General features: G+C 44.2%; 1 protein-coding gene across 6 annotated transcripts in view; it reads left to right on the top strand.

Annotated features, from left to right (window-relative positions):
- PSEN1 (presenilin 1) overlaps positions 1-12697 on the top strand; it is a 1663637-nt gene that overhangs the window by 753200 nt on the left and 897740 nt on the right. For all 6 annotated transcript variants that reach the window (XM_044074674.1, XM_044074678.1, XM_044074677.1 and 3 more), the window contains one exon: positions 1339-1480. In XM_044074674.1, coding sequence (XP_043930609.1) covers positions 1339-1480 — 142 coding nt within the window. The remainder of the gene's footprint in view (positions 1-1338; positions 1481-12697) is intronic.

Below are 12697 nucleotides of genomic sequence, written 5' to 3' on the forward strand. Positions count from 1 at the left end.
CTGCAAACTGGGCGCCATAATAGACTCTCCAGCCGACACAAGCATCTTCCAAAAGGGCCTCATAGAAACAGACAACTGGTGCCAGAGCCATGGCCTCAAGCTAAATGCCAAAAAGTGTATAGTCATCCCCTTTGGCAAAAGCAAAGTGCCCACAAATTACCACATAGGTGGTAATCCATTAAGTACAGAAGAAGTAATTAGGGACCTGGGGACCCAAGTTGATAGCATTCTCTCATTTGACAACCACGTGGCCAAAGTGGTTAGAAAAACATTTTATATAGCCCACCTAATCATGAAGGGATTCACATTTAGATCAGGGGAGGTCATCGTGCCTCTTTACTCATCCCTCATCAGGCCCATAATTGAGTACAATGCCCCTTTTGGGATGTACCTTACCAGACACCTGCAGCAACTGGAAAGACCCCAAAAGTACCTCACCAAGAGTATCAAAGGGCTCAAACAGATGCCATATGCTGCCCGGTTAAAGAAACTCCAGCTCTGCTCAGTGGCATACCGCCTGCTCAGAGGCGATCTGTGCCTGATGTATAAAGCCATGTCCAACCCGGAATTAATGGACATGCTGCACCTCAGAAAATCCAAATCCCATCGAGCTATGCGCTCGAGAGACTTGAACCTCAGCACTGAAATAAATAGGACATGCTGGAGGGACAGATTCATAACCCAGAGGCTCCCTTCACTCTGGAATAAAATCCCAGTCCAGGTTAGGCAGAGTCCCTCATTGACTCTCTTCAAGAGGAATCTTGATGAGTGGATGGGAGATCGTAGGTTTACCCCGGGTATCACTTCTGTGTCACTGTTAGACAGATGCACAGTATACTAACCTCAAAAAAGGGCATAGCAAAATTAATTTAAAATGGGCGGCGAAAGCCAAACACACTCTGGTTAGGCTTATAAATGCCCTAGGGCAGATAGCCTAGTATGAACCTATGAACCTATCACACATCTACTAGAGTTCAAGAGAATGCCAGCTCAGGACAAGTATAAACTTTCTTGTAAAATACTAGACTACTACTAAAAGGTCTGACTGATATGACGAGAAGGTAGGTACTAAAACTGAGAGAAAGAAGCATCAGATCTTTCTGTGATTATTTCTTTTTACAGTAACTGCTTCTCAGAGATATTCTGTAAACTAAGTGTAGTTATGTGTGTTGATTTTTCAAATTGGCAGCATTGTGTGTTTAAGCCCGTTACCTAATTGGTCATTATATAATTTGTATTGCCTGTTGCTTTTCTTTTGAGGCTTTAAGTGATGGCATTCTGTTTAACCCTTGTCTGAAAAATAAATAAATTAATGTGTCTTGTGTTTTTGTGTTGCAGGCTTTATACACCCTTTTCTGAAGACACAGATTCTGTTGGCCAGAGAGCCCTAAATTCCATACTGAATGCTGCAATTATGATTAGTGTCATCATAGTGATGACAATATTACTGGTGTTTCTCTACAAATATCGATGTTATAAGGTGAGTCAGACTGCATTTTATTACTGTAGAAGTAGCTCTGAAGGGTCTTTTTTACCATATTTTTTTAAAACAATATCCAAGTCTGATGGCAATTCAGTGCACTGATGCCCCATTATGAGTCAAGCTGATGATTAGATAGGACAGCCAGCTGAAATGGTATTGCTTCACAGAAGCTTTCCCATTTCCAGGTAATACTGCTGGCTTGTAGCTTCTGCAGCTTCAGATAATTTGAATACAGTGATAAGGCTTTTAATTGGTCTGCATATGACATGTTGGTTATACCCTGTATTTTTGTGGTGAGAAATCTCTGAGGATGCTCCAACTGTTGCAGGTGGCTGGCAAGGTACATTCCAAAGGGTACAGTGTACTCAATTATTGGTCTGATGAGGACTGAGTACAGTGGTACTATGACAGCCTTAGATCTGGATGCCATACCCTTACTTATAAACTGAGCCACGTAAAAGGATTTTCTCACCACTGTGGACAAATGGTGGTCAAAGTTCACATTACTGTCCATCTGAGTACCCAGTTCACTCACTACTGGGTCCACTCATGGGGAGGGGGTGCTATCAGTGTTGCAATTTGTAGAGGTGTTTGATTTCCCAAAGGGCGTTATTATGGAGTTTTGCACATTTAGTTTGAGGCATTGGCTCTGACACCAATCAGACTGCGTCATACCATTCTGCAGGATGTCAGCATCATTTTGGGAGTCAGTTATTGCCCCCAACTTGCAGTCATCAACAAACCTGGTTAGCCAGAGGCCATCTAGATTTGCCTTGACTTCTGGAAGCATATCGTAACCTGGAGGGGGCTCAGCACTGAGTCTTGTGGTACTCCACTGGTGACTGAACTCTTGCTGGATATGGATTCCCCCACTCTAACAGCATGTGTGCTATCTGTGAGCCATTTAGCTGTCCATCTGGTGACACAGGGGTTTTTGCCCAATTTTGTGAGTTCATCTATAATACCCAAGTGGGATATTGTGTCAGATTTCTTGGTCAGGTCTTACCTTAATCCACGGACTTGGTGACCTTCTCAAAGAAGACAACCAAACTGAGAATGCAGGACCTGTCCTTGACAAAGCTGAACTGGATTGGTTCTAGAGTCCGGAGATTTCATATGTCATTGTTAATCAGGTAGACTTGCATATAAGTAACGCTAGTCAGAATTATGGGTCAGTAGATTCTTTTTATTTATTTTATTTATTATTTATTTGCAGTTGGTTTACCAGGATAGTCCATTGGGCCAAAATGAACCCGTTTTCAATGGAGTCCTGGGGAGAAAAGCTCCAAAAACAAACAAACTAGGTACATACAATAGATTACTAATGATAATTATACAAATATAAAAAGATACAAGCATTTCATTTCAAAAATTCAGGAAACATTTCAGAACAATACAGTCTAGTGATGAAAATTTGAGGTGTTTTAGGCTGTGAAAAGTAATATTGCATAATGATACAGAGTAGTTATTGTGTAAGGAGCATAAGCTTTACAAGGTGCAGTCAAATACAGTCTTTGCAGATACCATGGGAAAAAAAAAAAAAAAAAAAAATATGAGTTATGGGGAATTTATAAGGAAAAATTACTGGAGTAACATGAGAGTGAAAGGAAGAAAATTGCCATTATTAGTTAAGAGGGGTGGGAGCAAGAGCATTCCCAGTGGGACATTAGATGTATGTGAAGAGATTTTTTGAACATATAATGGTTAGAGGTGGTGCGAATGGATGGTGGTAGTGAGTTCCAAAGATGTGCTAGGTTATAGGATAGTAAGTTTTTGCCTGGGGGACGAGTTGGTTTGTGCACTTCTAATAGGTTTTGATTGTTTGACCTTAAAACTCTATCAGGTAGGTGCATCTTAAAGGCAGAAGACAGGGAGGGACAGAGAGGGGTTGAAAATGAGCTTATGGGCAAGAGTTAGCTGAGTATAGCTGAGATGATTGGGTAGTTCTAGCCAATTAAGTTTTTGGAGAGAGGAACAGTGGTGGGTGGAGGACCTATGGCTGTTAGCGAGCTTGGCGATTTTGTTGTAACAAGAGGAAAGTTGTTTTTTTAGAGAGGACTGAAGATTAGTTAGGAGTGGAGCTCCATAGAGAAGGGAGGGGATAAGAAAGGAAGAAGAGAGAGTGATTTTAGAGGTGCTTGTAAGGTACTGATTTTGTCGGTAGAGCATACCTAGTTTTTGATGGGTTTTTTTGATATTTAATTGTAGATGGGAGTTGAAATTAAGCTGGTTGTCAATTTGGACACCAAGTAACTTGGTTTCTGACACCAGTTCCAGAAGTGAGTTATTTTGACTAGTAATCAAGAATGTGTTTATATCGAAAGGAGTAACTTTAGAGGGGGTAAATACCATTAGTTTAGTTTTGGAAGCATTGAGTGCTAGGTGGTTTATTCTCATCCATTGCTCAGTGATTGAAAAAGCTTCTTGTGTAAGCTTTAGGAGCATAGGGGTAGATGTGGCAGAGCAGATAATGGTAGAATCATCTGCATATTGGATGATATCTGAGAATGGAATAGATTTATGAAATCATTTATAAATATATTGAAAAGAAGGGGACCTAGTATGGAGCCTTGAGGAACTCCGGTGGGGGTACTAAGAAAAGAGGAGGTTGCCTTTTTCCATTTTACAGCTTGGTATCTATTAGATAAGTAGCTGGAGAACCAGTTCAAAGAGGAGGGAGATAGGTTAAGTTTTGAGAGTTTAGTTAAGAGCAGGCTGTGTGAGATAGTGTCAAAGGCCTTAGAGAGGTCCAGTAGTAGGGTAGAAACAATTTGGCCAGAGTCACGAGCTTTGTTTACAGTTTCAAGATAGGAGAGGAGGGCTGTCATGGTGCTATGATTTGGCCTTAAATCCATGTTGTGTAGTAGTTAGAAGGTTATTATCTAAGAGATGTGGTAAGAGTTGAAGTTGGACACATTTTTCTAGAAGTTTAGAAATGGGGGACAGGATAGCAATGGGTCGGAAGTTGTTGACATTACAATTGTTGCCACCTTTATGCAGAGGTATGATAAAGGCTTGTTTCCAGATTTGGGGTACTGTACACTCTTGGATGGAGCGGTTGATTAGAATGCTTATGGGATAGGCAATTGCTTCAGCAGATATGCTTAGAAAGTAAGAAGGGATGTTATCAGGTGCGTTAGTGCATGGCTTCAATTTCTGAAGGAGTTTCTTTATAGTAGAAGTGGGTATAGGTTTTAATGAGAATAGAGGTGAGTGGGGAGAGGGAGTATTAGAGGATGGTAAGGATGATGTGGAAGTTAGAGTAGGAGAAGAGGTGGAGGATAGAGAGTTAGTCCCTGAGGGGATTCTTGGGTCTGTTGATGATCCACCCCTTGTGCAGAGGGATTAGTGTTGCTGTCTTCCACTGCTCTGACAACGCCCGTCTGGAGACTGTGGTTAGAGATCTGAGTAGGTCTGCTAGGTCATATTTAAACCTGTTTGATAGGCACCCTGGGATTCCATCAGGGCCCATTGATGCTGTGTTTCTAGCTCTAGAGAGTACAGTGATGACCTGACCTGTTTTTTTGTTAAACAGGCAAAGGAATGGTAGGGTGTATTTCATGGGGAGTGACTGGAGGTGGAGGGAGTGAAAGCTGAGCTGAATTTATTGGCCAGCAGGTTTGCTATTTCTTCTGGCTGGGTATAGGTAGTGCCATCTTCTGCCAACTCAACACATGGTTGAGCGTTTGATTTTGGACATAACTAAACAGTGCTTTGTGGTCATCCTTTACCTGAGAGGTTATTTAGTCTCTTATTTAGCTTCTGAAAACTTGACTAATTCCCTGATTTGCCTGTTGAGACTAATGATAAATGTTCTTTGTGTTTCACTGTTGTAGTCATCACTTTTGGGTTATCTGCTTGCAGTAGCCCTCAGTCGGCCTGATTGTCAGAGTCTTGCGTCCTGCGTCGGTTGCTATCTCATCTTCCATGACGTCAGGTAGTCAGGGGTATAAAGCATGCAGCCGTCGCCATTACATTAGTCTTTTTGCCGTGCGGTCCCCGAAGCAGAAGCAGTTTGCAAGTGCCGGTCGACCGACTGCTGAAATTTTAATTTTCGAGTTTCAGAACCGAAGTCTTTAACTAAAACTAAGTTATCCCATTGGGGAAACTTTTTCTTGCTCTAAACCGATGTCAGTAAAAGTCAATAATTGTATTTCTTGTGGAAAGCAAATACCTCATAAAGATTTACATTCGTACGGTATTTTTTGCCTAGGCCCTGACCACGACATACCTCGCTGTCGGTTTTGTGCCTTATTTAAACCACGAACTATTCGTTGTCGGTACGGTACATTTTCGCTTCTAAACATTTTGGTGGTTGGTTCAATTATCCAGATATGTCTTTTGTAAGCCACCCAACTACCGATATTCCGCAAAAACGCAAAGATAAAGACAGAGACAGGCCACCTAGGTCCAAAGCTGCCAATGACGCTTCTCCTGAGCTAGTCGCCAGTCCGTGGGTACAGTGAGGTGCTTTCGCAGCCCCTGATACCCACTACTTCAGATTTGCAGGCCTCTACTGAGACCCATTCGGAGTCTGGTATGCTACGAGATGCTTCAACTGTGGAACCTGCGGATGTCTCTACCTTGGATGGGTCCGGAGCCGCTGTGCAGGCAACAGCTTCTGAGAGTGTATTCAGGCCTACTGACTTGCATATTAAACCAACGCCATCTTCTTCTTCTAGGCCTAAGACTCGAACCATGCCTAGGAAACCGACGCCCAGACCGCATGGTCAGGCCTCTATGCCTAAAAAACAAATGATAAGAATGGCTGAAGGCCTTATTACTTTAATCAGAGGAAGCCAACCTTCCCCCTCTAAGAGACCTACGACTGAATTAGCTTATGACACTTTTGACCAGGATTCTGAAATTTGTCTCCTCTGATGACCAGGATTTACCCTTATCTACCTATGAGGATTCTGATGCAGAGGACTCTATTCCCTCTGTTTCTTCCCCAGAGGATTTTTCTTTTGGTGAAACCTTGCATACTCTTAGGGAACATTTTCACTGGGAAAGCCAGGATTACTCTGATTCTAAAAAGAGGCGTAGAGATTTCTTACTCCTGCCCCAACACAGGCCTTTAGCTGTCCCTCCTGTGCTGGACATTGTTGACGATGGCTTTTCGGAATCTAGCTTGGCCCCTGGCTCCCTGACTCTTTACCTCCTGCTCCCAGAAAACCTGACAGATATTACAGGGTTCCTGATTCTCACAAGTTCCTTTTTAAAAATCCTACTGCGGATCCTGAGACCATTTCAAAGGGACTCAAGGGCGTTAAGGCTACGACTGCCATAAATCCTACCCCCTCTGATAGAGATTCCAGGGCCCTGGGTAGATGGGTAAGAAGGTATACACCTCTGCAACCTTGGCCATCAGGGCCTTAAAGTGCCAGTTTTATATATTAAAGTATAAGCAGCATATTATTGGATTGCTTAAACAAAAAATTATGTTGATTCCTGATTGTGCTGAAATTAAGGATTCACAAGATTTAATGCATTCTTCTGAACAGGTTGGAAAACATACTTTGCAATGTGGTTTTGATTCACTAGAGGCATCTTGCAGGGCTGCTGCCACCGGGTCTGTACTTAGAAGGCATGTTTGGCTTAAGGAGCAGTCTTTGCCAGATCATGTTAAAACTAAATTGCTGGATGCTCTCTTAAATCAGGACCGCCTGTTTGGCGTCAAAGCAGACAAAGTTCTTAAAAAGATGGAGGAAAAAGCTAAATCTATGCAAACTGTTAAAGATTTCTTACAAGTGCAGCCTACTAGATTTAGTAGGCATTGGCCCTCAAAAAAATTGGTCCTTTCCTGCCTCTTCCAGGCCTTCTCAGTTCAAACCCAGAACCAGCAGAACACCCAGGCTTCAGTCCCCGGGCAAGCACAGGACTAAGCAGTGGGGGGCTCCATTTCCAAATCAGGGAGTAGTAAGACAACCCCCTGTGGTAAGCTGTCGCAATGACTTAACTTTAAAACTTCCAAGCACTTCTCAACTGACTGCCCCTTTAGGGGGAAAGATTGCTCTGCAAGCAAAACAATGGGAACTCATTACCCAGGGCAAATGGGTTTTAAATATAGTTTCCCAAGGATACAGATGTCACTTCCACATGTTACCAATCCCAAACGGTTGGTCAGATCTACCCCCAAATCAGTGGGCAGAGGCTCAAAAGTAAGTACTCTACCTCTTCAGATTAAAGGCTATTCAGACTGTACCAGAAGAGGAAAAGGGACAAGGTTTCTACTCAAGAATTTTCATGGTACCCAGAAAAGACAACTCATGGCGTCCTACCCTGGACCTGCTAACTCTTCATCAGTTGCTTCCCATGCTAGGCAAAGATGCCTGGTTGGCAGCAGTGGATTTAAAGGATGCCTACCTGCACATCCCAATCAGGGAGTCTTGCAGAAGATACCTACGCTTCAAAGCAAGCTGCATTCACTATCAGTTCTCTGCACTGCCCTTTGGCTTATCTACTGCACCCAGGGTATTCACAAAGTGCCCAGCTCCAGTCATTGCATTTTGCAGGCAAAGAAATATTCAGATATACCCATACCTGGACGATTGTCTAATTCAGGCAGAAAGCCAGGACATACTTCTGAATCATCTGGCATTTGTACAAAAGATGTCAACTTGTCTGGGATACACCATAAAAGAAAAGAAATCACATCTGGTACCCTGTCAACAAACTATATTCCTGGGAGCAAGTTTCAACACAACTTCCCAGATGGCTTTCCTTACGCCAGAGAAACAAATTAATTTGACAACTTACTTTAAACTAGTGGCCACAAAAACCCTGCTATCTGCAAGGCAAATACTGCAAGCCTTGGGGTTCATGGCCTCGTGCATTCTACTAATTCCATATGCAAGACTGCATATGAGGAAACTACAGTGGTATCTAAATAGCCTATGGTGTCAACATTCTCAGGATCTAGAAGCAGTGATTCCTATCATACCTTGCCTAAGGTTAGAATTCCTTTGGTGGGCAGAGGTCTACCATCAAAACAAGGGACTACCATTCGCTCTACTCCCTGCCGCCCAAACCCTAACAACAGGCGCATCAGACTATGCATGGGGGGGCTCACCTGGCAGGGAAGTGCATTCAGGGCAAATGGAACCCAAGTCAAATGCACCTGTATATCAATCAAGAAATAATGTTAGCTGTACAGAATGCTCTGACAGCCTTCAAGGACCACATTGTTCCAGGACAATTAATGGTAAAGATGGACAACACCACTATTATGTGGTACATAAACAAACGGGGGTACCCAGTCTTACCCCCTCTGCAGACTAGCCATGGCTCTCTGGAACACAACCTTGAGCTACCAAGTGCATCTACAGGCTCATTTCCTGCCAGGAAAACTAAATACACTGGCAGACGAACTAAGCAGAAATCTCATGGACCCACACGAGTGGAAACTAGAACCAAAGATTTTCAACATGTTGATCAACAAATGGGGGATCCCAGATATAGACCTGTTTGCCTCCCCCCAGAACTACGGATTGGACAAATTTTGCACAAGGACTCCCCATAAACAAGCTTGTAAAGTGGATGCTCTGTCCTTCAGCTGGAAAAATCTATCAGTTTATGCCTTTCCTCCTCTGCCTCTCCTCTCCAGAGTACTACTAAAGATCAAACAGGACAAACCACAGATGATACTGATTTCACCAGACTGACCACGCCAACACTGGTACCCCCTCTTGCACAGTGTCTCACAGCTGGCCCCATGGCACCTACCTCAGACCCCTACTCTGCTGTCTCAGCAGGAGTGCCAGATTCTGCACACCCAGTTTCAAACCCTGAACCTGGCAGCCTGACTAATTACCTAATCTCTCCATTACCATCCCTCACTAAACAAGTGTTGGATGTCATTTTGGAGGCAAGGAGGTCTAGTACTAGAAAATCTTATGCTGAAAAATGGAAAAGATTCTGTGCCTGGAACCAAACTCAAGGTATGGCCACAGCAGCGCCCAATTTACCTCAGATTCTTCAATACTTAACTGAGATGCTTCACAAGGGCCTTTCCTTTTCCTCCATCAAAATTCACGCCTCCGCCGTTTCAGCTCGTTACATCACAGAACCACCCCTCTTTTCTCACCCACTGCTCAAGCAGTTCCTCATAGGGGCCCAAAACTTAAGACCACCCAGGAGAGCCCCAACTCCAGCCTGGGATCTTAATTTTGTATTGGAAAAACTCACTCTTCCTCCTTTTGAGCCAGCTGCAACTGCAGAGTTAAAATTCCTTTCTTGGAAAACAGCTTTGCTTTTAGCAATCACTTCAGCAAGAAAGGTATCTGAATTACAGGCCCTTATGGCAGTGGAGCCCATTCATCATCGTCCTTAAAGCGGACAGGGTGTCCCTCAGGACCAGTCCCTCTTTCATGCCCAAGGTGGTATCCAGTGTGGCTCTTAATCAGTCCATTCATTTGCCAACCTTCTTTTCTAATTCACAGAACAAAGGGGAACGGGTACTGCACTCCTTAGATGTGCACAGACAACTTAGATTTTACTTGGACAGGACTAATCTTCAAAGGAAATTTGAACAACTGCTGGTGGCATTTGTTGCAGGGGCAGAGGGAAAGGCTATTTCAAAGCAAACCATTTCTAAATGGGTAGGCCATTGCATTCATTTCCGCTATAAGCACCATGGAAAACCCCATTCAACCAGGGCTGCATCTACCTCTACAGCCTTTCTCAGAGGTGCCCCTACCAGAGACATCCTAGAAGCTGCTACTTGGAGTTCTGTACATGCTTTCACCAAGCATTACCATTTGCCAATTTTCTCTAAATCCAGAGCTGGCTTTGCCACTGCAGTCTTGCAGGGCCTTATAGCTGGTCCTAATGCTATCTAAATTCCTCCTCCCATCCTTAGCTTTGGGAATCTACCCAAATGTGATGACTACACCAGTGAAGCACGAAGGACATAGTGCAGTTGTATAGACTTAGCATAAATGTAGATGTTCGAGTGTATTCACTGTTACAGTCCTGGATGTTCATCGTGCATTACAGCTGCAGTAATCACATATGGGGTTTTCAGCCGTCAGGCGGTCCCTCGGTCGGCCGAATTCCAAAGTCTTGGTCCGGCGTCGGTTGTTGTCGCGTACTCTTCTGACGTCAGGAAGGCTAGAGTATATAAGACACAGCCGACGCCATCTTCTTCAGTCTTTTTTGCCGCGCGGTGCCCGAAGCAGAAGCAGTTCGCAAGTGCCGGTCGGCCAGCTCCTGAATTACGAAAAATTTTGGAACCGAAGTCTTCATTAAAGCTAAGTACCCCGTTGGGGAATCTTTTCTTGCCTCAGACCGATGTCAGAAAAAGTTAATAATTGTATTTCTTGTGGGAAGCAAATACCGCATAAGGATTTCCATTCCCTTTGCATACCTTGTTTGGGCCCAGACCACGACGTCTCGGGCTGTCGCTTTTGCGCTACCTTCAATAAACGCACTATCAAGCGTCGGGCGGAGTTTGCCCAGCACTTTTTTGGTAAAGCGTTTAATTATAAAATGTCGTCGGATACTCCGACTACCGCTTTGCCCAAAAAACGCAAAGAAAAGGACCGCCAGACGAGGACCGCGGTCTCCACCGACACCACACCGAAGCAGGCTCCATGTGATCCGGTTCTCAGTGAGACGCCTTTGCAGTCCCTGACTACCGACGACACTCCCTCGGCGGGGTCTTCTGTACCCGAGACCGCTGGTTCTTCGGCCTTTTCCCAGACTACAACCGAAGCCCATGCATATGTCGGGCCTGCCAATGTGGATAGATCTACATCCACCCATGGTGTATTTAGGCCTTCATCATCTTTCTCTATCAAGGCCTTCACTAAATCCAAAACAGCCAGGCACCATGCTAGGCCGGCTACACAAGGCCCATCACCTGGGCCCATGCCTAAGAAGCACATGCTTAAAATGGCTGAGGACCTTATCACTCTTATCAGAGGCTCCCAGGCCCCTCCGGACAAGAGACCCAGAGTAGAGGAGGATTCCCCTTCTTCTGACCAGGGATCCATATTATCAGATCATTCTGATGCTGAAGAACACTCTTATTCCCCTTTCGAGGATTCGGATGCAGAGCAGTCTATTCCTTCTGTATCCCCCCCTGAGGATTTTTCTTTTGGGGAAACCTTACACTCTTTGAGAGAGCACTTCCACTGGGAAGGCCAAGACTTTTCAGACTCCAAGAAAAGGCTTAGGGAATTTCTCTGGTTACCTCAGCATAGACCTTTGGCTATTCCTCCTGTTTTGGAGGTATTGGATGATGTTTACTCGGAGGCTTGCCTTAATCCTGATTCTCTGCCTCCTGCACCAGTTAAGCCAGATAGGTATTACAGAGTACCTAATTCTCATCAGTTCCTCTACAAAGGCCATAATGCAGACCCTGAAACTATTTCTCAAGGCCCTAAAGGAATTAAGGCCTCCACGGCCAAGAATCCACTTCCTGCAGAAAGGGAATCTAGATCTCTAGAAAGGTGGGGTAAGAAGGTTTATACCTCGGCCACCCTAGCCATGAGGGCCTTAAACTGCCAGTTTCATATGATTAAATATCAACAATTCCTGTTATCACAATTAAAGACCAAAATGTCACAACCTGAACAACCAGATATAAAAGAGTTGCAGGATATGATGCATAGTGCAGAGCAAGTGGGTAAGCACACTTTACAATGTGGTTATGATGCCCTAGAGGCCTCCAGCAGAGCGGCCGCTACCGGATCAGTCATTCGCAGACATGCATGGCTTGGGGAACAAAATCTGCCAGACCATGTGAAAGCAAAAATTCTGGATGCACCTTTACATAAGGATGTTCTTTTTGGTAGTAATGCTGAGGATATATTACGTAAAATGGAAGAAAAAGCAAAATCTATGCAAACTGTCAAAGCTTTCTTACAGGTCCAGCCACCACGGTTCAGCAGGAATTGGCCTTCAAAAAACTGGTCCTTTCCAGCCACTGACAAGCCCCAAAGAGGCAGATACAGACGCGGAAGGGGCAGAGGACAAGCCCAAGGGCCCTATAGAGGCAGACAATGGCAATCTCCAGCACCAAGAGCTGGTGACGACAGTGCACAACAGTACAGGAAGCAAACTCAATGACTCCCTCATTTCCATGCCAAGCAAAATTCAACAGGCAGCACCTTTGGGAGGGAAACTGGCACTATTTGCAAACAATTGGCATATTGTCACAACAGACAAATGGATTCTGGACATTATAAACAGAGGCTACAAATTCCATTT

The sequence above is a fragment of the Protopterus annectens genome, chromosome 6.part0 (assembly GCF_019279795.1).
Source record: "Protopterus annectens isolate FY-2018-M chromosome 6.part0, PAN1.0, whole genome shotgun sequence".
In the NCBI taxonomy this organism is placed as follows: Eukaryota; Metazoa; Chordata; order Ceratodontiformes; family Protopteridae; genus Protopterus; species Protopterus annectens.